Source organism: Acipenser ruthenus, chromosome 24 (genome assembly GCF_902713425.1).
Source record: "Acipenser ruthenus chromosome 24, fAciRut3.2 maternal haplotype, whole genome shotgun sequence".
Lineage (NCBI taxonomy): Eukaryota > Metazoa > Chordata > Actinopteri > Acipenseriformes > Acipenseridae > Acipenser > Acipenser ruthenus.
This window is the reverse complement of record NC_081212.1, coordinates 3,443,191-3,467,299: the sequence shown is the minus strand read 5'-3', so window position 1 is coordinate 3,467,299 and position 24,109 is coordinate 3,443,191. Positions and strand designations below refer to the sequence as shown.

Below are 24,109 nucleotides of genomic sequence, written 5' to 3'. Positions count from 1 at the left end.
CATTATCCGACCGGCTGCCATTCAAAAACAAGAACAAGCCGTTCAGCTATTGAAGTAAAAAAAGGGGGTGGGATATATATATATATAACCCACACACGGTCGAGTCCAGATACCACTTCGGCCTTTTTTTCCCCTTTTCTCCTCTCTCATCCTGCTAGGAGTATTTAGGTGAGAACGCCCTGCCAATCTGTGTTAGGTGCTGGTAGGCAATATTCAATAAATGCGTGGCAGTCGGTTCAATGCACTTTTGAACGAAGTGTGGGGATTACCAGCAGACTGTCCTAAACTCCGACACCGCCGCTGCACCTGGATAGAAAAACGTTTTTTTTTTTAGTCTATAGAAGTTTACTACAGGAATGCAAAATGTTCTAAAGCTTCCTGGAGGCAGCAAGCGTGATACAACACAGTACATCTTTTTAAATTGTGCTCGTAACGACTGCCCGTTCTTTATGGTCCTTCTCTGTTTCAGCTGTTGCCGCGATGTCTCATTCCGCAGCTCAGGGCAGTATTGGAAGCCATCCGAAGGGCCTGCGCAACTGTAAGGTAAGTCCAATAGAAAAGTCAGCGGTGTGCCTATAGCAATGTACCGAAATACAACATTACTTCTATGTAACTTATTTAGCTGTGTGTTTTGCAGCCGTGTTATTCTGTAATACGGTCCTAAGCACAGTACAGGGCAAATTAAATGACGCTCGACCCCAAATGTAAAGGTTATGGGATTACAGTAATGCTGCAAAGCCGGTAACTCCCGAGAGATTTTTTAAAAATTAAAATAGGGCACACAACTTGTAATTCTAAAACGCGTTCATAGATAAGCGGTCATTATCAACATTGTTAAATACAAATGTTTGCTATTGCCAACTAGTGACGTTTTCTGATAAAATAAACCACATAAAAAGCGTTTTACTATAATATATAAATGTGCTTTTTATAAGAGTTATCCCACAACGAAATACCTGGACTGGATAATTTACATTGCACTTGAAAATCCTGCAAGAGAACTCTTTCTAGAGGCTGGAACCGTCTCGAGCGCAGACTGATCGCAATTCTGCAGTTTGGACACTAGGCGGAGCCTCTGTGACCGTGACAAAAAATGATAAGACATCCACAATATAATTCTTGCTATTCAAAATAGAATCGTCGCTGTAAGACATTGATGACACATTACAGCGGCTTGCTGCAGCGATATACTGTATTAAAGACTCGGGCTGGGTCATCCAAAAATACCGCACTGTCCTGCAATTTTATTGGGAAACTTTTTTTTTTGTTTGTTTTCTTGCAGATCATCTTTTATGAATATGAAAATTTCCAAGGGCGCAGGATGGAGTTTAACAACGAGTGCCGTAACCTGTGTGACCGGGGGTTTGACAGAGTGGGGTCCATCCGCGTTGAATGCGGCCCGTGAGTAGCATTTCAATAAAGATGGACTTTGTGATGTGCAGAAAATCGTAACATTGTTTGTAACATTGCTGGCCCTTCCAATCCTTGTCTGAATTGTTTAACTGAACCAATCAAACCTCCATCCAGACCCTGAAGTAGTTCATGATCTCATTGTACCTGTTAAACCTGGAGTGGAATGTCCCTCCAGGACTGGGATTAGACACCCCTGCACTAAAAGCTTCTGAGAACGAGATCGTAACACAGTGCCACCCGGTGGACATGCACTGTAACAGCAGTCAGAATCCACCACGCCCCCTATATAATCCACTATCTAATTTCAGTAGGAACTGTGAATTCATAGATAATTACACAAGACGTGCACCGTAGCTGTGCAGTGTGTGTGAGTGATGCCGGGACAGTGCGACGCACTGTTGCACAGCATTGTGAGTAACAGGGAGGGGGGTTTGTGTGATTTTTGCAGGTGGGTGGGGTACGAGCAGCAGAATTTCGGGGGCGAGATGTTCATGCTGGAGAAAGGGGAGTACCCTCGCTGGGACTCCTGGTCTAACAGCTACAGGAACGACCGCTTCATGTCCTTCCGTCCCGTCCGTATGGTGAGTACTGATTGGCTGCTGGATCTACCTCTTAACAGGTTTCAGGAACGTCCAGAGCTGTGTTACGTCAGAACTCTCTCTGGACAGTGGAATGATCCCTTTATTAAGCCCCGCCCCTTTAGATTGCTCTGGACGGGCTGGTGCAGTTCAGCTCAGAGGTGAATGAAGCTTGCAATGATAGTGCTCTCTGGTAAGAACGGTGCAGAAGGGTAAAACGACGGTACTGTAACCTTGTTAGATTTAGGTTTATCAGTTCTAAACATGTACAGTGTTCCCCACAACATGATCTTAGACAACAAGGGAGGGAAACACTCCCTTTAAATATGGGGTTTGTTTATTCCACCGTATTAGACTCCCCTTTAAGAGAAACTAAAAATCTCTTTAAAAAAAAAATGACAGTAATGGCCCACCAGATGGCGTTATCCACTACGTCAAAATGACTTGGAAGGTAAATAATAACACCTGAAAGGGGCTGCGGTACTTTAACAGTATGCAGTGGTGATTCCTCGCCGTGATAACATCACCAGATCTTTCTCTAATGCCTCCTCCAGGACGTGCAGGACCATAAGATCTGCATGTACGAGTGTGTGAACTTCGAGGGACGCAAGATGGAGGTGTGCGATGAGGACATCCCCAGCCTCTGGTCCTACAGCTTCCAGGACCGAGTGGCCAGCATCCAGGTCACAGGAGGAACGTGAGTCTGGGGCTGGGTTTAATGTGGTGGCAGGCTTGCACTCTTTCGACCCAGTAGAACAGGCTTGATTACAGTTGAATTGTGTGCAGTAGGGAATTAAATAAAGGTATGGTGTCCTCTCCAATCCTTCATCTGCAGACATTAATAAAATCATGAACCTGAAAATAACCCTGGCAATTGATGATGATGATGATGATAATACTAATACTGCTGCTGCTAACAATAATCATTCTGTGCTTTCTTTCCTCGCCCCTGTCTAGCTGGGTGGGGTATCAGTACCCTGGTTACCGTGGTTACCAGTATGTGTTTGAGTGCGGCCCGTACAAGCACTGGAACGAGTGGGGAAGCAACCAGCCCCAGATCCAATCCATCCGCAGAGTGAAGGACATGCAGTGGTACCGTCGAGGCTGCTTCGAGACCACCTCCACCTAGACCCCCCACCCACCCCTTCCCAGGGGCTTGCAGGGGGCCGGGTCTCACTGCAACAGACAGACCACCCTGCCAGGGACAGACAGCCACCCGACAACGAGCGACTGAGCCGTCAGCAAAATCAATACTGGAAGACCTTCAGTCTTTTAGATCTGCATCTGCAAACAAAATGCTACTCAAATAATAAGGATATTAATTCCCAGTGCTGCAGGGGGCTCGTTTCTAAGACTGAGAGCAAATACAGTGGGCAAAAGAGATCATTTAAGTTTTGGTATTCATTCTTGATTTTTTATTTAGTTTTAATTTCCAAGTCATAAAAACATATATAGTATTTATTTCTCTCTCTCTATATATACAGTATGTACTGTCACACTGATCTGCGCTCAGCCTTTTGAAAAAGTAAACCCGCAGTTCCGACAGGTGACCAGCAGGGCGCAGTGTTGACTGAAATACGGCATGATAACTGGGCTCCAGAAGTGTGGCCTTTCTCTTACCGTGGTTGAGTGACAACAATGTCCTGTCAAGTAGCGTCCTGTCAAGCGGCTGTGAACTCCCGTTTCCTTCGTGGGCGGACAGCACTAAGCATTCTTGTATAACGCTGTATCTTTCTCAGGGATGCAGGCATCTGAAATTCAACGTCTTTAAATCCAAGTAAAGATGAAACACCTCCGCTCTCCGCAGGCAGCCTGGTGGCGCCTAGCTGTACCTTCACATCTCTTTTTCAAATGCATTTACTGTTTGTATCACATTTTAAAAATAAACCTGGTCATTCTTTTAAAAGAAACGCACCGCGTCTGGTGTCCGTGTGAGATACATGCATCGTGATTCGATCACATGACCTTCGGGACGATAAGTGGTTCTCAAATGTGTTGTTGGGATAGATACTAGATTGACTAGACCACCCCCCTGTTGAAACAAAGCAATTCACTGATGCATTATAAACACATATATCAATTCAGAGTTGTATTGCAGGAACAGAAAATAGAATTACAACAATCAATTAGACGGCTGTAGTGCTGCTCTGTGAGTTTCTATACATGGTCCTGCTGCATTGCTCTGGCGCTGTTTCATATAAAGCAGGTCACACCGAAACCTTTCCCCAGTTTGAGAACCAGTGCATTAAACAAACACAGGGAAACGTTTCAACCACGAGGCTGGAAATAAAGGCGTGAAAACCAAGGCTGGCAAATCAATATCCTCACTTCTTATTAGCAAAAGCAGTCTCAGCAATGGTCACCTTTTCATTACAATACACATTTTACACAGATTACATTGATTTACTGTCTTCTGAATGAAGCCTGCCTGACATCTACCCACTTCCTGTCCTGTAGGTCAAACAAACTGATTGCAGCGAGACTATTGGACAGAAATTGGCTGAGGTAATTAGGTACCCAGATACAACAGCCATTTTAACTGCATATTATTATTAAATACCATTTAAGAATGATAGAAAAGCTGAATAACATTAGGACCATTTTATTTAGTCCCTTTGGTGGCCGGTGAATCCCACTTTATGCAGAATACTCCTAAGCCGCCTGCTGGACACTATACACATTACACTCAGGTATTTTACTGCAGTTGGTGCTACAGGCACCCTAATCAGAAATGCTGCAGGGTGTCCCAGGTCAGCTAAACTTATCTAGTGATGCCACTTAGCTAGACAGACAGAATGGAGGTTTGTGTTGATTTCTGTTTTTCAACCCATTTCTAACACTGAGCTGTAACAGAACTTGGAGCTGTCCTTCATAACCCCACACTGCTGCAAAACGTGTGGTGTGATAGAATGGCTCAGAGGGACATAGATTCAAAGGGGTGAGAGCTTGTGTCCTAAAACCTGTTTTTGAGGCTGTACATAATGTAGCCTTGGAGGGTAACCTGTGGAAAATGTGGTAAACTCACACTACAGAATTATATTTTAGTGTATGATCGAGGGCCATATTAAGATGTATTCTGCTGCATTCAATAAATCAATGACACACACACGCACACGCACACGCACACGCACACACACACGCAGCTACTTTCAAACCTTCCCCTAAAACCAATTCATTTTGCAGCTCTGAAACACATTCCCACAACGGTGACCAATCAAACTGATAAATGGAAAGCAAGTGGAAAAAATGAATTTCAACGGTGCATTTCCTGTCAGCTTTCACACGCAGCCCGTTTGGATACGCTGCACGGTATAAACGGGTAAAGCGCTCCACTTCTGCACACAGCTACGAAATGCAGAGCACACAACCATTTGCAAAACCGTAAACCAGAACGTCTAGCCTGCTTCCTGCAAAAAATGAGAAATAAAAGGACCGTACCATACGACACAGAGGGGTGCCTTGCACACTGAGGAGGCAAAGTAACTGCTTTATTCGAAACGCGAGTAACGCATAGCAGCGCAGGAAGCGCTTATAAACCCTGCAATGTCCGTACGTGTAATTCATCAAGCGCAGAACGTGTAGCCGTTTATCGGGCCCCCTAAATTAACCGTGTACTCCTTTTCGAAGCTGCCTGTCTTTGCTGGATCCCCCACTGTGTGTGTACGAATGTGCATCCGCTTACGACTTGTCTTGAGCTCTGTGCGGTGAGCTGGGTGGCTGTGGTACAGTTCTAGCAGCATATGCTAAAACGGAGCGTGGAGACTGGAAAGATTTAAGCAATAAAGGTTTTAAATAAACACAGAGCGAGCGAGCGGGCACTCAAGCTATCTGCAGTGAGTGAGAGAGAATCTGTTATCCTTTTACGAGAGGGAGGGGGAGGAGGGACGCGGAGAATGAGTTATTCCTGTGCCAGCACAGAGGCTGTCTGCAGTAGCCAGGACGCATCTAACAGCTCAAAGTCTAGCACTGCCGGTCTTAATCCTAGTAGCACCGGGGGCGGCAGCGGCAACGGCAACAGCAGCTCCCGTGGGAATCAGGCGCAAAGTAACCCCAACCCAAACCGACGAGTACCGGCAATGAAAGTGAAAAAGGGGTGCAACTCCACAGAAACGGGACTCATCCCGGCCACAACAGAGGAAGACCTGCTAAGGAATGCAATCATAACTCCGGAGGATGTACTCGGGCTGCAGAAGATCACTGAAAGTAAGTTTGTGATGTTTGTTATTATTATTATTATTATTATTATTATTATTATTATTATTATTACAGTTGATCTTCCTTGGTCTCACTCGAGTGCATTTGATCGATTCTGTAGTGTTTTCTCTCCCTTCATTCAAATTCTCTTCTGCTCTAAGTTAATTTTTCTCTCGGTGTTACTATGATGAAGTGCAGCTGCCCGTGCTGTATGCCATTCAACAGTACAATGTTGCAGTTTCAGACAGCCGCACAGTGCTCCACTCCACTGCTGTATTTAATCAGCAATATACTGTGGAAGCGGGCAGGGGTGATTCGTTTGTGTGTTACTACATTTTAACCTGCCACCGTTAATACCAGTTAAGTGAATGTCAGTACGGAAATAGCATGCTAATGAGCTTGCCAGCTCTGTGAACGCTGTGGGCCGTTACCGCAGATCCACACTCCGCACTTGATCCAGCGCACCAGCTTAAATGAAATAAAAAAAATGCAGTGGTACTGTATGCTGATTTATAAATGACACGCGTGGATTAGTAGTTCATGGTAGTTTAGTAAAATTACCAGTTTATTTCTTTGATAAACTTCCCATAATTGCTGAATCTGGCGCAGGGTCTCATAGCAAATGCATCGCCATCAATTCACAAATAATAACATGGCACAATTAGAGGCGCTATTCTGCCTTTCCAAGCGTCCTGTCGCCTGGGATCAAAGAGCATGGCACCTCCATACTAGCTCTATTTTCTAATGGTTATGGCAGTCCTGGTCTTGGTAAAGTCTGTGCAGTTTTTTACACATCCATCCTGGAATAAAGACCCAGACCTAGGGCATAAACCATACAAGGCACTGCCGTAACTCTTACTGGGCTGGTTTCACACACTCACAATAGCACGAGTCTTGTACTCCTTACCTAAAGTAACATACGGTATTCCAGGATCAGTGCTAATCGTGGTCTGTGAAAGCTCAGGATAAAGTCAGGGTATGGCGACAGCGTAAACTTTATCTAAGGGCTCCTCGTGTTTGTATTTACTCACCTGCACTGTGTAACAAACGCAGCAGTGCGAAATTGCCTGCAGATAGGAAGTGGCCCTACAGCATTGTCACCCCCCCCACTGTCCTGGGTGGAAGATGTTTTTTGATACAGTGTATTCAGGATTGCTAATGTTTTATACACAGTGAAGAGTTGCTCCTGCTTTGTGGTTGCTCATGACTTTCTCTGCTGAAGTTTAAACTCCCTGCGGTGGTTTTGCAGCAGAACAGGCTGCCTGCAGGATAGGCTGCTATCTGAAATACCTGCTGACTTCATGTAAATCAATCAAGGCAAGAACAGAAAGTGTTTTATAGCAATACAAAGGGGACCTGCGATAATGCAAATAAAGTTCATCAGCTGGATTCAGATTCATTTAAAAACATTGGTTATCACTTCTTTAAACAGGGACAAGGAGATAAGATATTGAGAAGCTGAGAAGCCATGTCAGTCTAGGAGGTAAAACATTTGTAGTAAAACAATAATTGGCTGATATCTATGCCTTTTTAAATATATTCTTTATTCCCTTTTCCAAATGGATATTTACTTACCAAACAGTGCCACCAAGTGGTCAAGTGTTGTAACTGCACCAGAGATCTTATAGGGAAAGTCAGATCTGAATTGTTGTGTTAAAGGGGCAGAAGAGACGAAAGAATCAGAAAACAGGAATATACTAAATAACTGTTAAACAGGGTAGCATGGATGCCTGCCCAGCTATCTATATGTTTACAGTATAGCCTCTGCATAGATGTCTCAGTTTCCTAGCTCTTCAAATAAGATTGTTAGATATCTATATTTATGATTGACCTTATTTGGCATCAGGTGGGTTGAATTGACTTTCCCGGTCCCACCTACATGTAACTAAAATAGACCAGTTTCAGGGATAACTAGCTGCAAAGAAAAACCCACCAGTAGAAACATGAGTGCTCCCTGTTTAAACTGTTTCAAAGCTTGAACCTTGAACAAGCAATCAATCAGAAAGGAGAAAACAGAAACAGCAGCATTGAATTCAGTGACAAGGGAGCTGCTTCCTGTACGCAGTCTAAAAATAGCCTGCAAAGACTTCATATCAAAAAGAGAATGTTCTTATCAGCACAGAGTGTGCTCTGCCACATGCCCGGTTGAGCCCGGTCCTGCACTGTGAAATATCCCAATTAAATAACAAAGCAACAAGCCAGGGGCCACACGTGGGTTCATGAACCACCGGGATCTCAGGGTAGGCAGGCTTAGTGTCCCCACCTTGGATTGTAATATCATCCAGGCATGGAAATGAGTTTCACCCGTTCCAGGTTTGAATACGTGCTTGATTAGCCGCAGTGTACAGGTAACAAGCTCAGGTGTGTCTTATACGTATCGGAAGCTAAACCAGGATTGGCCTGGTCAGCACTTGCTGTAGATGGGTGACTTTTCAAGACGAGTGCCAGGTGCTGTCGGGAGGGCTGCTGCTATTTTTGATAGACTTTATATGAGTTCCCACTGGCTTTCTTCCCATTTGGTTTAGCACCACTGAGGAAGAAAGAACTATGTGTTCTACATATCTTAGGTATTTCAGCTATTCGTCTAACTCCTGTAGGTATGAGAAGCAACTGAGAGCTCATTTTTGTTTTTCTAGGGCACGGCAGCCCAGAGTAACTCTTCCAGCTCAGTTCAATAATTAAAGAGAAAGCACACCCCACCAAAGAAATGTCCTGGTTAACAGCAAGCTGCCTGGCGCGATGAGGATCTGTCACTTTCAAAGTCTGCATGTTAAAAAGTCTATTGTTTACTGTGCTGATGGGAATTTTGTAGCTGCATCCGTATTCATGTAACACTTTAAGGTTTTCCCTAATTTGAGGTCCCCTCCTGTACTGTATACAGTAGCTTTGCATGCAGTACCCCTGACCAGAGGTAGAAATAAGATTCCTAGTGCACAGCAGCTTCCCAGGTTTGAATACAAGCTTGAGTAGCCACAGCGTGTATGTAACAACCTCAGGTGTGTCTTATTAAACTTCTAGTATAACCAGGAGTGGATTGAAGCGCTGTGCAATGGGAGTCTTATTTCCATCCCTGCTTCTGACCAGCCGTGCCTGCAGCTGAGCAGCAAAGCCATAGAGTGTTTTCGCTTGTAATCCAACTCAAAGCCAGTGGTATAAATGGCAAATACAGTTTTATTTTGTTTTATTTTATTTAATTTTATTTTTTTTGTACTTGTACATGTGTTTCATCATAACTGCAAAATAAACGGCTTGTCTTAGTGATCGTCCTGCTGATCAGATATAATGAATACATGAATACACAATGAAATAAAAGCATGTTAAAAGCACAGCAGATCACTGAAATGAAATGGCACAGCCCCTGAGGCGAGAGAAAACACAGCTATCCTTTCTAGCTTTTTTTTTTTTTAAACAGCAGATTTGTATTGGTGTTCCCTGTGTCTGTGTCTGCCTGGATTAAAGTGCTGTATTTAGCCTCTGCATCCCCCCTCCTCATTAGATGGATTTGCTCCTGTACAAAGTCTAAACCGGATTAAGATGGATCAGCATGGACAGGATGGAACACATTTTTCAGAACAATCAATTAATTGAATGCATTGTTGCATTCAGCTGCATGGGTGTGCAGCCCAGGGCAAATGTGCAGTAAGAAGTATTGCATTGGAGCTGACACCAAAATGCGTAGAGGCCATGCATGCACGTGTGTGTGTGTGTGTGTGTGTGTGTGTATCAGAGGTTTCCCTGGTCCAAAGCTTATTAAATACAATCCTTTCTAGCTCTACAGTATGTACTACATAGTCTAGGGGCATGACGTTTACTGAGTAGAAAAAGTAATTACCAGTAAGTCTGTGGTGAGTGCATTTGTTTGTCTGGTGTTAGCTCCAGTACTCTTTGTGTGTGTGTGTAGGTGCATGCGTCTGTATAAAAAATATGTTTGTTTGTTTTAATGTACGTCGAGTTTCGTGAGCATGACTAGCTATGTGGACCCCCGGATCGTGTGGTAAAAGTGCCGGGGGTGAGGGGAGGGGGTGGGAGGTGGCTACACTGCTGGACATGTGATCATTTTCAGGTTCGATTTGATGAATGCTTCAGCTCTTCATTGGAGATGCAGACATAAGACATACAGATATAAAAACACACACACACAGACACACACCACACACACAGACACACACACACACACACACACACACACACACCACACACACAAACACACACACACACACACACACTGCTGTCCACTAACTAATCAGCTGCCAGGTGGAAAGTTCAGGATTAGTCAGCTTTTGCCAAACATACTGGCACTTGCTTTAGATATTTCATCAACAGTGTGGCCCAGTCAGCCCCCCTTTCAGAACTACCCTCGTTTCGGAACATTATTTGTTTAGGTGTATTATTTTAAGTCCATTTGAGTTCATCAGACCTTTGCTAAATCTGTTTTGAACTGCTTAAAATACACGATTCCTCCTCGATGCTGTAGCTTCCCTGGACGTTTTTGAACTGCTGAAAACCTGAAAAGAAAATGCTGTAGGTTTTTAGGAACAATGTAGAAACGAACATGCCCTGCCCTGCCTAGATTCATTCACGTAAACTGTAATAAATGCATATGTACTAAAGTTTCATGTACTATTGAATTCATATACAAAAATCCATATGAAATAACCACCCATTTATATTGAACTCCAGACCTAATATGAATTCATCGTGAGTACCTGTTTTAGTTTGTTGCCGATAGAAGTTTCAAACATGAACTGATATTTGCTTTATTAAATAGTAAATACAGTTCATAAGTAATTGCTTTTTGAATTACGGACACTTATTATAAATGGAATAAATGAACTAACCCAGTAAGTAAACCTTGAGAGACTGTATCTTCTAGAAAAGACTCCTCTCTACATCGCTACAGTCCTGCAGGATCTGTATCTGTGGTGATAACTCCTACTGGCTAATCTCTGGGATAAGAGTCTAGTGTATAAATGGATTCTTCTTTTTTCTGACTGTACTACCTATGTGATTATTGCTTAACAGTGGAGAGCCTGTTCTGGTGAGTGGGTGGTTGGGGCTGTAGGCACAGCTGCTATGGAGAGGGGGTGTTGGGAAGAGTCTGCCAAGATTAAGCTCCTTGTCAAAGATGTACTGTGCTCCTTTACCTCTCAACAAGGTCAAAACATGTGTGTTCATCTTACAATGCAGGCTGTTGTAAATCTTTAAAGCGTACGTACACCATTGATTTATATTTCCCTTTGTATTTATTACAGATTTGTGCATTCATTTTCACATGTTGTGCATGTACTCCTGTATATATTACTTCAGAAAGCAGTGTTCTGGTATGGAGAGAGCAAGAGATAATTACCTCAGGATCTCAACGTTTCAATGTGGTTATCTCTTGATTGTGATATCTACAGGATCAAGCTCTAAATTGTATTTTGATGTTAAAGAGCCACCATATGGAGTGCAAGCTAATGCACCCTTTTTAAATAGTAACCTAGATATCTAATAATCCATCTTCTGTTTCGGCTGGTTTCACAGTCCCCGATTAGCACTAATCTTGGACTGTCCAGGATCTGGATCTGTGAAACCAGTCTTTGTGTTAATATAACAAGGTAATGATGATGATGATGATAATAATAATACAAGCAAGTATTTTTTTTTTTTCATATGTGCTTACTGTGCACTGAGAATAGACAGAAATTCATCCATTCATTAATTCATTCATTTCAGTTTGCTCACTCCTGTCTCTGCACTGCTGTATGGATGGGTGTTTCACTGCACATGGCTGGGTCACTTGTGGTAGTCTGGTTTAAGGCAGGATCCCGTGCTTCAATGAGGCTGCAGTTCTAGAAATACCCTGTAAGGTAGATGCACCTGTTGGTCACACTGGTTGGTAGGCAGGCAGGCAAGCAGGCAGGCAGGCAAGCAGGCAGGCAGTGGTGTATGTGATTCACCATCTTCTGGAAATATGTTGCAGGGAGCAGGGCTGTTTAAAGACAAGTTATATTACCAAGTGGAACCATTCTTGCTTTGGAGCTGTATTCAGTTCTGGGACCTGGTCTGAATCTTGCATGTAAACCAATGTTGAAATGGAGGTCAAACCTATGTAAGGACACCTTTGCAATATTCTAAGAGGCCATTAAAGCTGAACAAGCTTGCCTTGCGTCTGTCAACCATCACCTTGTATCATGTCAAATATTGTACTGATTATTACTGTTTGAGTATGTGGATAATTTGGAATAAATGGCAGAGCATGTTGAAGGATATTTCCTGTTAATTAGACTAATGAATCATTCCTGATGATTGAGCAGCAGGTGTTTTGGCCCACATGGAGAGGAAGCTAAGAAATGCTGTACTTTTGTTGTTGCTGCAACAGGCCTTTCTCCATACAAACACATACAGCATCGAGGTGCTTTATTTCAAATACAAAATAAAAGGACTTGAGTGAATGCACAACTTGCTGCTCTAAACTAACATATAGTGCTGTAACCTGTGTCTTAATAGATAATACAAGGCTGATTTATTTCAAAAGCCGTTCAGTCAAGTCCAGGTGCTTTGTTTTGCCTTGCTTATATATATATATATATATATAAGCCAGAGAATTGACTATAGAGGCATTGCTTCACTACCCACTCTGAGCCAGCGCCCAAGGTGTTAAAAGATGGTTGCCCTAGTAACAGCAGCTGCCATGCCCACAGCAGTTGCCATGGATACAGCCGTTGCCATGGCTCAAGTCATAGCTGTGGCGAATCCTGCAGCTCTGCTCGTGAGAAGAATCCCAAGCGAGGAGGAGCTTGAGGAACAGGTGGAGAGAGAGAGAGAGCACTTTAAAAGAGACAGCGCCCCCTAGCTGGGACCTTGGAAGAGTCAAGAGACTTGCATTGCATGGCACTGAGCTTGAACCAAGAAAGCGTGACTAATACAATTATTGTTATGCTATGCAATGAGGGGGCCTTAAAACACACAGACAGGTTTACAGCATCTCTTTATTATATATCATTAAAATGGGTCTGTAACCCACCAGCAAGACTAACACAGAGGTCATTAAATAGCAGGGGGGTTAGATATGCTGCAGTTTTGATCATTTTTTTTCAACCTAGGATTCTTCATGAGTATAACAAGTATTAAACCAGCTGCTAAATGCAAAATGAGAAGCTGATGCACAGGTTTGATGGTCTGCTGTGTAGTCACATTCAATAAATGGCCAGCTGAAACTTTGTGTTGGCACGTCTAACATACCCCTATGAGAATCTCCTTTTCCATCCATTGTTTTAAATACAGTAACTCTGGAGGTGACAGTCAAGTCTTATGATTCTGTGTGTCTGTCTGCAAATTTATATTCATTTCAAGCTTTGTGAAGAGGACCCGCAGAGACAGAACCCAGTATTCTGGTTCAGAACAGGACTAGAATACTGTGTACAGTACAGTACAGTACAGGGATGGAAATAAGACTCCTATTGCATAGCAGTTTCACCCATCCCAGGTTTTAATACAAGCTTAATTAGCCACAGTGTATAGGTAACAAGCTCAGCTGTGTCTTATTAAACTCATAGCAAAACCAGGAATGGAGCAAACAGCTATGCAATGGGAGCTTCCTTTTAATTTATATACATAGCCCTGGCACCTGCAGTAGAGGCCAGGTGGGTACTGCAAGCAGCTGTAGTAGGTTTAGAGAAGCTCACACACACACACTCGCATTCCCAAGCCCGCACAACTGCATACCACATTGAGATCTGAAATACTGAGCATTTTACAGAGCACAGTTTCCCAGCCTTCCCTCTGGCCTTTTTTAAACAGTGGCAGGCAAGAAGCATTGGCAACAAGACAGCTGCATCCGGATAGGATTATAAAGGTGAGGGGATTAAACCTGTTTCTGTTCAGTTAGCAAAGGATTAACGCGTTTGGACTGGGATAAGATGAGAGTAAATGTATAGGGAGGTTTCTGACTAAACACATTCTGTGTAGTTCATGTGATCATGTGACCCTCCCATGGTGCTTTTGAAATTGTGATTGGATTGCACAGTGGATAAAGACAAAGTCCCTAAGGAAACAATGGGAAAATTGCCTGCCGTAAATCCCAGCAATTTGTTTAATTTTGTATCAAATGTTTTGTAATATTGTGAAGTTGGTTGTTCAGTTTATTATGGATGACACAAAGGATTCAGTTATGCCCTTTGAGAATTTAAGCAATCATAAAGGGCTTTGTTTGTGAACAGATGCTCCTGCAGATCCATTGGTCACCTCTGGGAAAAAAAACAAGACCATGGGATTCTGCAGATTCAGCATCCGTTTGTCTGTTTAAATCTACAAGTTTGTCTTAGTGCTGTCTCTTTATATCTCCTTCAGTCTGTAGCTGTCTGTCTAGCCCTTTTATATAAGCCTGTTTGCTGTTCAGTCCTGTATTTAAGATCTCAATATAGTCTGTATAGCTCTTCCTCTTTCTTTGCCTGAATGTTTTTTTTGCCCACTTGCTGTTATCCAACTGAGGACATAGAGCGGATTAAATAGAGCTATTCGGGTCTGTACAAATATATATATACACAGGATTACTGCACAGTTTAAACCAAGTAGAGATGACATCATCAGATTACCTAATCCAAAGAAAGTAACATTGCTAGAAAGCTATCGACTGAGAAATATTTACTATAGAAGGTAGGAAATAGGTAGGGATCGTTTATGCAGCAATAAGCATGCGCAATACATTGGATAATATTAACAGATACAGTGGCTTGATGGGATAACACATAATGTATAACAGAATGGCTCCCTTCTGGTCTTTTGACCTCGTTCTTTTGGGTTTGGATGAATAAGCACATTATCCAGACGTGGACTTGTGGCAGTGGAAAGCCTTGGAGCCACTTGGGCTAAACTAGCTAATTCAGGCTCCTTTTAAAGAGATTTCGATGATGCATCTTTACTGCTCAAACGGGACAGTAGTTAGTGCTGTGACCATCCTGTTTGCAGCTGTAATACCGATGAGTGTGCGGCTGATTCAGAGTTGCAGGATTGTCATGCCATTATTTGGCATGGAGGTACGCAGAGCCTAATGTTTCCATAGATCCCCTTGTCGTCTCCAATCTGCCCATGCGACACTACAATGAGCTAAGCTCCTTACCAATAATCCACATGTTGATCGCTGAGAGAGAGGCAGTGCTGCAGGGAGGTACAGCCAGTCAGGGTAGGTGGAGTTAACTCTTTAGAGATTTTAAACATACATTTATACAAGATCAGGTAACGCAGGTCTATATGCCAACACATTTGCAGGGGCCACAGGCCTTGTAAAACAGCTTTCAATATGAATTTAACCACTTGCTGCGTGTGGAACCAAAATAAACTTGTGCATTGGACATGCAATGCATTGGTATGCAGTCAAGGGTCATGATTCTCTTGGAAATCCGATCATAGTTGTTGATCAGGTCCACCCACCTGTGGTGAATGTCTACCATTCTTGCCAAATATCACAGCACTGACTCAGAAAGACCTGCAAAAACACTCAATTGATGTGGAAACAAAAACAGAATTCATATTCGTTGCTGGCTGCTGAATACGATTTTTTTATTTTATTTTTTAACCCCACACCACTTCTTGTGTTGCAGTAAAGTGGTTAATAGCAGCTGCCATCAAGTGCTTACTGTGCAGATAAATGAGGTTTTAGAAATATCTTGTTGGGGGTGTGTGTGGCTGTGTGTAAGCGAGTGCCTGCATTAAACTTCCTTTTTGATAATAATGAAAACCCACTTCCTTTAACTGCCCTGCAGAACGCTAGCTCAGCAACAGCACAGCATATAGGCTGTCTGTGTAGCTCCCCTGCGCTACGCGGTACATACAGCTGTCTGTGCAGCTTGCTTGCACTACACGGTACACACAGCTGTCTGTGACGCTCCCCTGCGCTACATGGTATGAACAGCTGACTGTGAAAACCATGTGTGATGTGCTAAAGCCTTGTTTTGCTAGGCCATGGTTATTTTGTGGTGCTGCGTGGAGAATATAAGACGAAATATGTCCCAGATAAATGTACTTAGTTCTTGACCAACCTGCAGAATTTGTTTTTATAGTACGCTTGTTACAACAAAATGTGTGAGATTCTGTTTGGTTTAATTTCCCTTGCAAAAGTTTTTAAAATAATTACTTATATGTATAGTATACATTTTAAGCATGTGTCTTGTAAGCGGTTGTATGCAAAACATTGAACTCAGATTAGAAATGAAACTAGTCACAGGCATATCAAAAGCCACGTTTACCCTCAAAGGAGTATGGAACTTACAGCACAAGTCAGTAGGACTCTTTGTATGATGCACAATATTGGGAATGTGGACTGATATACAGTGAAGACCAGAAGTATTGACACCCTTTTGGTTTCACATAATCAGTCGTTGTTCTGCCTGCTGTTCTGGACTAGCTAATTGCATGAAGGTCTAGCCTTCGCCCACAAGCACAGCTAAACAACATTATTGGTGGTTAAATAGAAAAAAACTGTGATACAGAGATGGAAATAAGATGCCCATTGCATAGCAGTTTAACCAATTCCTGGTTTTACTATGAGTTTAATAAGACACACACACGCACCTATACACTGCGGCTAATCAAGCTCTAGTAAAACCCGGAATGGATAAAAAGGCTGTGCATTAGGAGTCTTATTTACATCCCTGTGTTACCGATTGGATGAAATGTTTTTCTTTGTCTTTCTTTCTTTCAGATTATTTATGCGCTCCATCAGAAAACGTTTACAGCATCGACTTCACCAGGTTTAAAATCCGGGACTTGGAAACCGGGACCGTGCTGTTTGAAATCACCAAGCCTCCCGCATTGGGTACGCTTCACCTGTTCCATTTCAGTAATAATCACACCATTCAACTGCATGCTTTTTGGTTGTAAAGGGTTATTGTGCAAGCTGTAAAACCACCGTTCTGGTTTCAGAGAGAGGACAGGGGGATAAGAAAGACTTTGACCCCAACGCCGGCAGGTTTGTCCGCTATCAGTTCACTCCCGCCTTCCTCAGACTTCGCCAAGTAGGAGCCACGTGAGTAACCTGCCACCGTACCTGTAAGAGTGCTGCTGGGGCTGCTGTGTTAAATGCACAGTACAGTGGAGAGGCAGTCATCCGAACCTCAGTCATCCAAACGGGTTGTTTATCTCAGCACTCATTTAGGTCCTTTGTGTTTGTTCAGTGCTGCCCATGTAGTGTAAATTAGTACAGTAGTGGTTCTATTCAGATGGTGTGGTATTGTAAAGTAATCCGGGGGATTTGCTACACACATGCTGCAGTTAGGGACAATATGCCAGGTTAGATATTCTTTCTAAAATATAGGTTTGATTAACCAAACAGTTTGATTATGACCTGATATCGGTTTGCAATTAGTTTGGATAATGGCCAGGGTTGGGAAGCCTGCATTAATCTTCACATGCTGTCATATAATTAGGGCTTCAGTTTTATTCATTTCATTTTTCGGTGCTTATTTTGAGCTATTTTTGAGTTATATATCAATTGTTTTTTATATACTGTATGAAATTATTGTTTTCTGTTACTTTGTTTTTTTTCTCTCACAATATGTATAGTAACTCGACAGTACTTGGACACTTCAATTGTACCTTCTTTCCTTTGCTGTTTCCCACAATGAAATCCTTATGGTCTCGGAACTATTCTTCTGGGCTTTTTGAGTGTTTAGGCATTTTTTTACATTTCGCTACAATTTGCAATTCTGCTTTAAATTCCACAAGTGTTTAAATACAATCCTCCAATTGAAGTGTAGGAATGTGCTGCCACTTAGGAGTTGGGGTTGGGTTTAAAGTATTCAATCAATGCGAGTCAGGAAGGAGGGACATTGCCCAACTGCACTGGAGAATTAATCACATTTTTTATTTATTTTTTTTCACGGAGAAAGGGGTCAAGTCAACGTGAATTCAGTAACCATTTCCAGTGGTTTTCCTGTGTTTATTGGATATACACCGATTTCATTCTTTTTTTTGTATCGGGGGTGTTTTATCGGTTAAAACTGAAAATCAGATGCCCTAGATATAATCAATGCTGCTTATTTTCAACACTTAAAGTGAAACTTTACCTCAGTTGTAAAAAGAAACTTCAAATGTCTTTATTGAGTTTAAAATCCCTCATCAAACCATTTGCCTGACTGTATTGCTAAGTTTCCATTGAGCACCACACAATGCACTGTTAGATAAGGAGCTGCTTTCTTTGGTGTTCTGTGCATTCCTGTAATCCACACGCATGCTGCTTGAACTGTATTCTAATGAAATCAGTCAGTGAATAAGTAAATAAATGCACAAGCATCTTCCGTACCTGTTATGACTCTCCATGGAAATGCTCTCTCTTAATTGGCTGCCAGTAAAGGGCAGATCCTCCGAGGGGAAACATCTTCCTTTTTAAACACATTTGTGATCATTAATAAGAAGAGGACCCTTCCGTCTTTCTTCTTGTTTTGTCCAGAGCTTGCTGAAGGTCTTTGCATTTTTGCTTATCATTTTGTTAACCCGCTGCCATAGCAATGAGAGTCATAGGAAACAAGGGCCCTGGCAGCGCAGATGGTAATTTGCAAAGGGGCAAATGGACGTGACTGGAGATGTGTTTTGATCCTAGAGAGCTCTCCTGACTCAAACTGGGTTGCCAGGCATGTAATTATTTCTCAGATGCTCTGGTTTTAATTATTAAGCTGCACGCTGCTTGTTTTCAACATCAAAAAATCAGGGAAGACTTCAGTGCAGTTCTGCAACTGCGTTTATGGTAACTTGGCATTTCATTTTAAATACAGAAACCGGCATGCTTTAACTTCGATAGAGCACGTTTTCCTTTTTTTCATCTTCCTTACTGTGTGTTTTCTAGTAAAAACATCTTCTAATAACCAAGTTAATTATTAAACAAACAATGTACCTGAATGTTTCAATTACAGAAAACCTTCGTCTCTTCTGGTGACCGACCAGCTTATTATTTTGATAATTGGTTGTTTTGTTTGGGGTTGCATTGGATATCCTTTTCCAAACTATTTGTTTTGAATAATTCCGAACTGTATAATTGAGTGGCACTGGTAGCTATCTATATTAATGAATAAAAACAATTAGGTTAATCTGCAGCTCATGCAGTGACTAAACCGAGTGAAAAACAGTTACGGTTAGGTTAGAAAGTGAATTTCTCATGCCCAGTTTGTTATGCTGTATAAGACTTGAGACACAGTGGGGTTAATTCAGTTGATCTTGACTGCACCGGATCTAAACTTAAATGAATAAAATATTAACCTTCCAGAGTTTCTTCATATTTTCAGAAATCTACTACATTAACATGCACTGTTAGATGTTTTATTTTCATAACATTGGGACCTGTATTAGTTATTTAAGCAGTGGCAGTGTTTCAATTGGGTGCCACAGAGGAATTTTTCTGGGTGTGTTCCACATGATAACCTGTCTTTTCCTTGTTCTCTTGCTGCAGGGTAGAGTTCACTGTCGGGGAGAAGCCCATCAATAACTTCCGCATGATCGAGAGGCATTACTTCCGTGAGCAGCTGCTCAAGAGCTTCGACTTTGAGTTTGGGTTCTGCATCCCCAGCAGTAAAAACACGTGTGAGCATATCTACGAGTTTCCCCCGCTCTCTGACGAGATCAGTAAGTATTCACACTCACACATTTATTGTTCGTTTTTTTTCTTCTTAGGTGTTTGCTAACCTTACATTTATAGTAACCTAGTTCCTTCTTTTGAAAAATAAAATACCCTTGATTTCCCCCTTGCGCACCAAAATTCCAACTTAATGACTGCATTTTTTTGTTGGCATTTTTGTAATTCAAATGAGATTTATAGCAACACAACAAAATATATCTTGGTGTTGTACAGGGCTGTACAGTTGACAAACCTTGAGTTGGGGTGAGCATTTCCAATAAAAACATACTTGAGCATTACAAATGTAGTGTATTCTGTACAATTTGACAAGCCCAGGATTGAGGTACATAGCCCTGCAAGCGCAGTGCCTGGCTGTTTCCAGTGTCCTTGCCCTTCACTCTTCATTCATGAGCCCCAACGCTGTGAATGAACGAATGAATAAGTAAACTCTGTTATTTCTGTTTTGTTTGTCAGTGCATGAAATGATCCTCTATCCTTACGAGACGCAGTCTGACAGTTTTTACTTTGTGGATAACAAGCTGGTGATGCACAACAAGGCAGATTACTCCTACAGCGGGGCACCTTAGGAGAGGAGAGAGGACGAGGAGGGGAGGAATGAAAAGGGGACACACTCGCCCACCAGCTTCTCTCTACTACACTAGCAGAACATCAGAGAACCTGGAGTTAGCCAGCTTCAATGACAAGAAGCAGCAGCATCGGAACATTCCAGCGGTACCTGTTATCTCAACGCAGCCACACACACACGCACGACAGTCCCACACACACACACACAAGTGGGCACAAGCTAAGCACATTGCATTTTAATGTGCACATGTACCTTTCCAGTGCGTGCGTGCGTGTGTGTGTGTGTGCGTGTGAAATAACCACTGATTTAAATTGGTGTTATCAGAATTTTGACAGAGGTTATTCATAAAAACAATATTATTTTCAGAACCTGCTTTGGTTGTGGAGGTGGAAGTTCACGCAGGGGGTGAAGAGTTAAGAAACAGCTTCCTTATTAGTTAAGTGAGTGTAACGTTCATGTAATTTATCAGCAATGACAACCTAAACCAATTGTCAAGCGGATAAGTTGTCTTTGGTGAGCAGATATTGAATAGACGTTTATCAAAGTGTATTAACCACTTCACCTCCCCAGAACGACTGTTACACAGTATGGTGATGTACTTCACCAGAAGAACTTCAAGTATAGCACAACCATCCACCTTCTTGTGTGATTACTCATATCCACACCCAATTCAGGGACGAGAACAATACCGTTTTATTAATATAAATAAAAGCACTGTAACCAAAACAATCATTATTTGCGGATCAATGATATTTTACTGTTGCCGCTTGGTTTGAAACGCACCAACTATCCCAGTATGTCAAACACAGCTGAAAAAAATAATCTGAAAATATCCCACAAATCAGTGCAGAAGTACATGGTGGTTTTGTTTAGAATTAAATTCAGCGAAGTGTGTTTCCGTATGTGTGTGTGTTTGCGTGTGACGGAATAAGAAGAACTAACATCACAATCAGGAACTAATTTGTTATGCTGCGATGCAGTTTGACTGTTATACTTGGTGTATCAATTAGGGTTAGAAACTGATTTCCATTAACACGTGATCATGGATCAGTGTTGTCTTTATCACGCAGTTCAGACGCTTGTGTGTGTTTGTGTATGCAGACATATCCATAGCCATTAAAGGCTGATACTTTTTTATTTTTATTAACAAAAATCTTAACAATTCCAAATTTGCATTGTTTTAAAATAAAATAAAAATATTACAGATGATGGCACGCAGACCTGTTTTAATAAAACTGTTTGCACCACGTGAACATCCAAATCAATAAGGGTTATTTATTGTATTTTATTGTACTTTTTATAGGATATACTGCAGTATAAAAGAAAATAGGTAGTGCTGTCAGTGCTTTGTTGTTTATGACTATCCCTGCTTGGGGTTTAACAGCATTTGTTCTAAAAAGAGTCAGCCCAATCCTTTTAAGGAGTAAACATTTTCACTTTTTATATATACATATAAAAACCTGCTGTTACATAAACAGCCTACATATAATGGATCAAATGGAAGGGGGGTTATTTGGGTTGATTTTAAATGATGTCAATAAGGAGAATAGTTTAGGATCAAAGGTCTCCATTTCAGTGGGGCAGAAAAACATTCCATAAAGGCTACAGCACAGACAGACTATCAGCAGCATTTTTATATAGCAATATTTCAGTTAAAATAATCACAATCATGCATTTTAAAATAGGATGCGCAATTCTACAGGAATTCTACTAAGAAATAATACAAACAAACACCACTCAAGCACTTTCAGCTAAATGGGAAAAAACAGACCAAGATACCTTCCGGTGAAAAATACTCTGTGTCTGCGTTTCTTTTTCTTACTACTGTATGTCTTTGATCAGCCAAGAAAAGCAAAACTAAAATCTGCACAATTAAAATCTGCCCCAGCTTTTGCCATGTAGCTGTTTTTTTGTTCACTGAGGCTAAGAATGACCCTGAGAGATTTGAGGCACACGCTGTATTCAGAGTGCAGTTAGTTCTGTTACATGTCAAAGGATGATTCAACCTCAGTCATGTAATCAACGTCCTCATCAATTTCAAAAAGGCAAAAAAAAAAAAAAAAGCAAAACCGTGGGAAATCATTTCCCTCCTTCCAAATCCTCTTGAGTGTGCAATCCCTGTAGCCATTCTAATCACCACCCTCAGAAATCACCATGTGCATAGTACAATGTAGTTAGGTAGATGAACGTTAAACCTGGATGTGTTTTAAAATGTTCTCATGTAAATCTGCCTGAATGTAAATCCCCCTTCAAAAAAGAGTGGCTTTTTAGCTACAGATGTGTTGTAGATCCTTACAAATACTATTGTGTCTTCACATGTTGTATTGTGCTTCACAGCTTGGTTTTGGAAAGATGGATTGTCCTCTCACTGTATTGAGTGCTCAGTGACCACAAGGCAAATAACATGAACTGGTGGAAAAAAAAATAATCACTGGTCATTTCAGTAAAGCGGTAAAGCATCTAATGAAACCGGATCTCTGGTACTGAATAATTTGTGTTTTTATTTTTAGGAAATGAATCTGAACTCATTACAAATCTATTGGTCCTAAACGCTATTGCTTGTGGTGCTTACTGAAGTAAAAAAAACAGAAAACAGTGTCAGCTTTACCAGTCACGCACAGTATGAAGAGCACACTTGTGAGTACAATGAGGTAGATCACATCTTTCCTTACCAGGGATATAATGTATTGCCAGTCTGGAAAATAAATATATATATATGTGATTTTTCTTTTTTTAATAACCTCTTGTGTGTAACTGGAGTGATTTCTTAACCCTGCTTCTGTCTATTTGTTTTGTATAGAGAGCACAATATACTGTACTGTGTTTCCAGATGAAGGCTGTGAAGATGTTGAAACCCTTGATATGGTTATCACTTTGTTTATATTATAACTATTACATTTCTAACAATCACAAATGCCTGCACTACTGTAGGTAGTGTCCCCAGTTTTTCCATTTACAATGAACTAAGTCCTTTTATTTTTTAATAACCATATAACTTGCAGACCTAGGCGTCTGAATTGAGGAGCAGTAGAGTTTAAAAGACGCCGTAGCACATCTGCTGAAAGGAGTCCATCTGACGAACAATGCCAGTCATCTCACTGGTGCTGGTGTCAGATTTGAAGCGATCTGCCAAGGGGAGGGATTTGTCTTCACTGCCCCTGTTTTGTTTTAGGGTGTTCATCATCTGAGTCAAAATGAAAACATGTGGTTTACACATGGATGATTTTCCTAAATGAAAACTATGGACGTGACATACTGTATATGAGACAGTCAGTTATACTCAACTGCTTGTATTTGGATTTCGTAATGGTAGTTATTTTTTTGGCTTTTCATCATCTGCATTCTCAGAAAATGTTACTCAATATTTCATGGAGATTTAAACAGCTATTTTTTGAGGAACTGTTGCAAACACATCAGTTAAGACAGGATGGGTGGATCCATCTTTGTATCCCAATAAACTGATATTTACTCCTTCATTTTAATATTTGAGTTCTTCTCAGATATTACCGTATATAACGCTATGTCATAGGTCAGCTTACCACAGTATGCTTTTCCCGTTCTTATACAAGATACTAATTAGTTTGTTAGCATGGTTAACAGTTTTTCACCTTGCTTGCCCATGATTTCACTGTGCCTACCATGGTATACCACAGTGTGCAGAATACTACGTGCTTACAGTTTACCCTGGTTTTCCATGTTTATTAACATGCTTTACCATACCTTGATATTTTTTTACTATGGCACACTTCTAGA

At 41.5% G+C, this 24,109-nt stretch overlaps 2 protein-coding genes across 2 annotated transcripts; both read left to right on the top strand.

The window, feature by feature from the left end:
* The first annotated feature begins 17 nt into the window (after positions 1 to 17).
* LOC117429130 (beta-crystallin B1-like) lies at positions 18 to 3,268 on the top strand. The gene is made up of 6 exons (XM_034048338.3): positions 18 to 168; positions 470 to 543; positions 1,283 to 1,401; positions 1,862 to 1,994; positions 2,546 to 2,688; positions 2,949 to 3,268. The coding sequence occupies exons 2-6, from the start codon at positions 481 to 483 to the stop codon at positions 3,118 to 3,120; spliced, it is 630 nt and encodes a 209-aa protein (XP_033904229.3). The 5' UTR covers positions 18 to 168; positions 470 to 480; the 3' UTR covers positions 3,121 to 3,268.
* A 2,203-nt stretch (positions 3,269 to 5,471) lies between these two features.
* On the top strand, positions 5,472 to 23,096 carry LOC117429894 (protein unc-119 homolog A-like). Its single transcript, XM_034049827.3, has 5 exons — positions 5,472 to 6,194; positions 16,867 to 16,980; positions 17,088 to 17,190; positions 19,606 to 19,778; positions 20,245 to 23,096. Exons 1-5 carry the CDS (start codon positions 5,885 to 5,887, stop codon positions 20,355 to 20,357), a joined length of 813 nt encoding a protein of 270 aa, XP_033905718.1. The 5' UTR covers positions 5,472 to 5,884; the 3' UTR covers positions 20,358 to 23,096.
* The last annotated feature ends 1,013 nt before the right edge of the window (positions 23,097 to 24,109 follow it).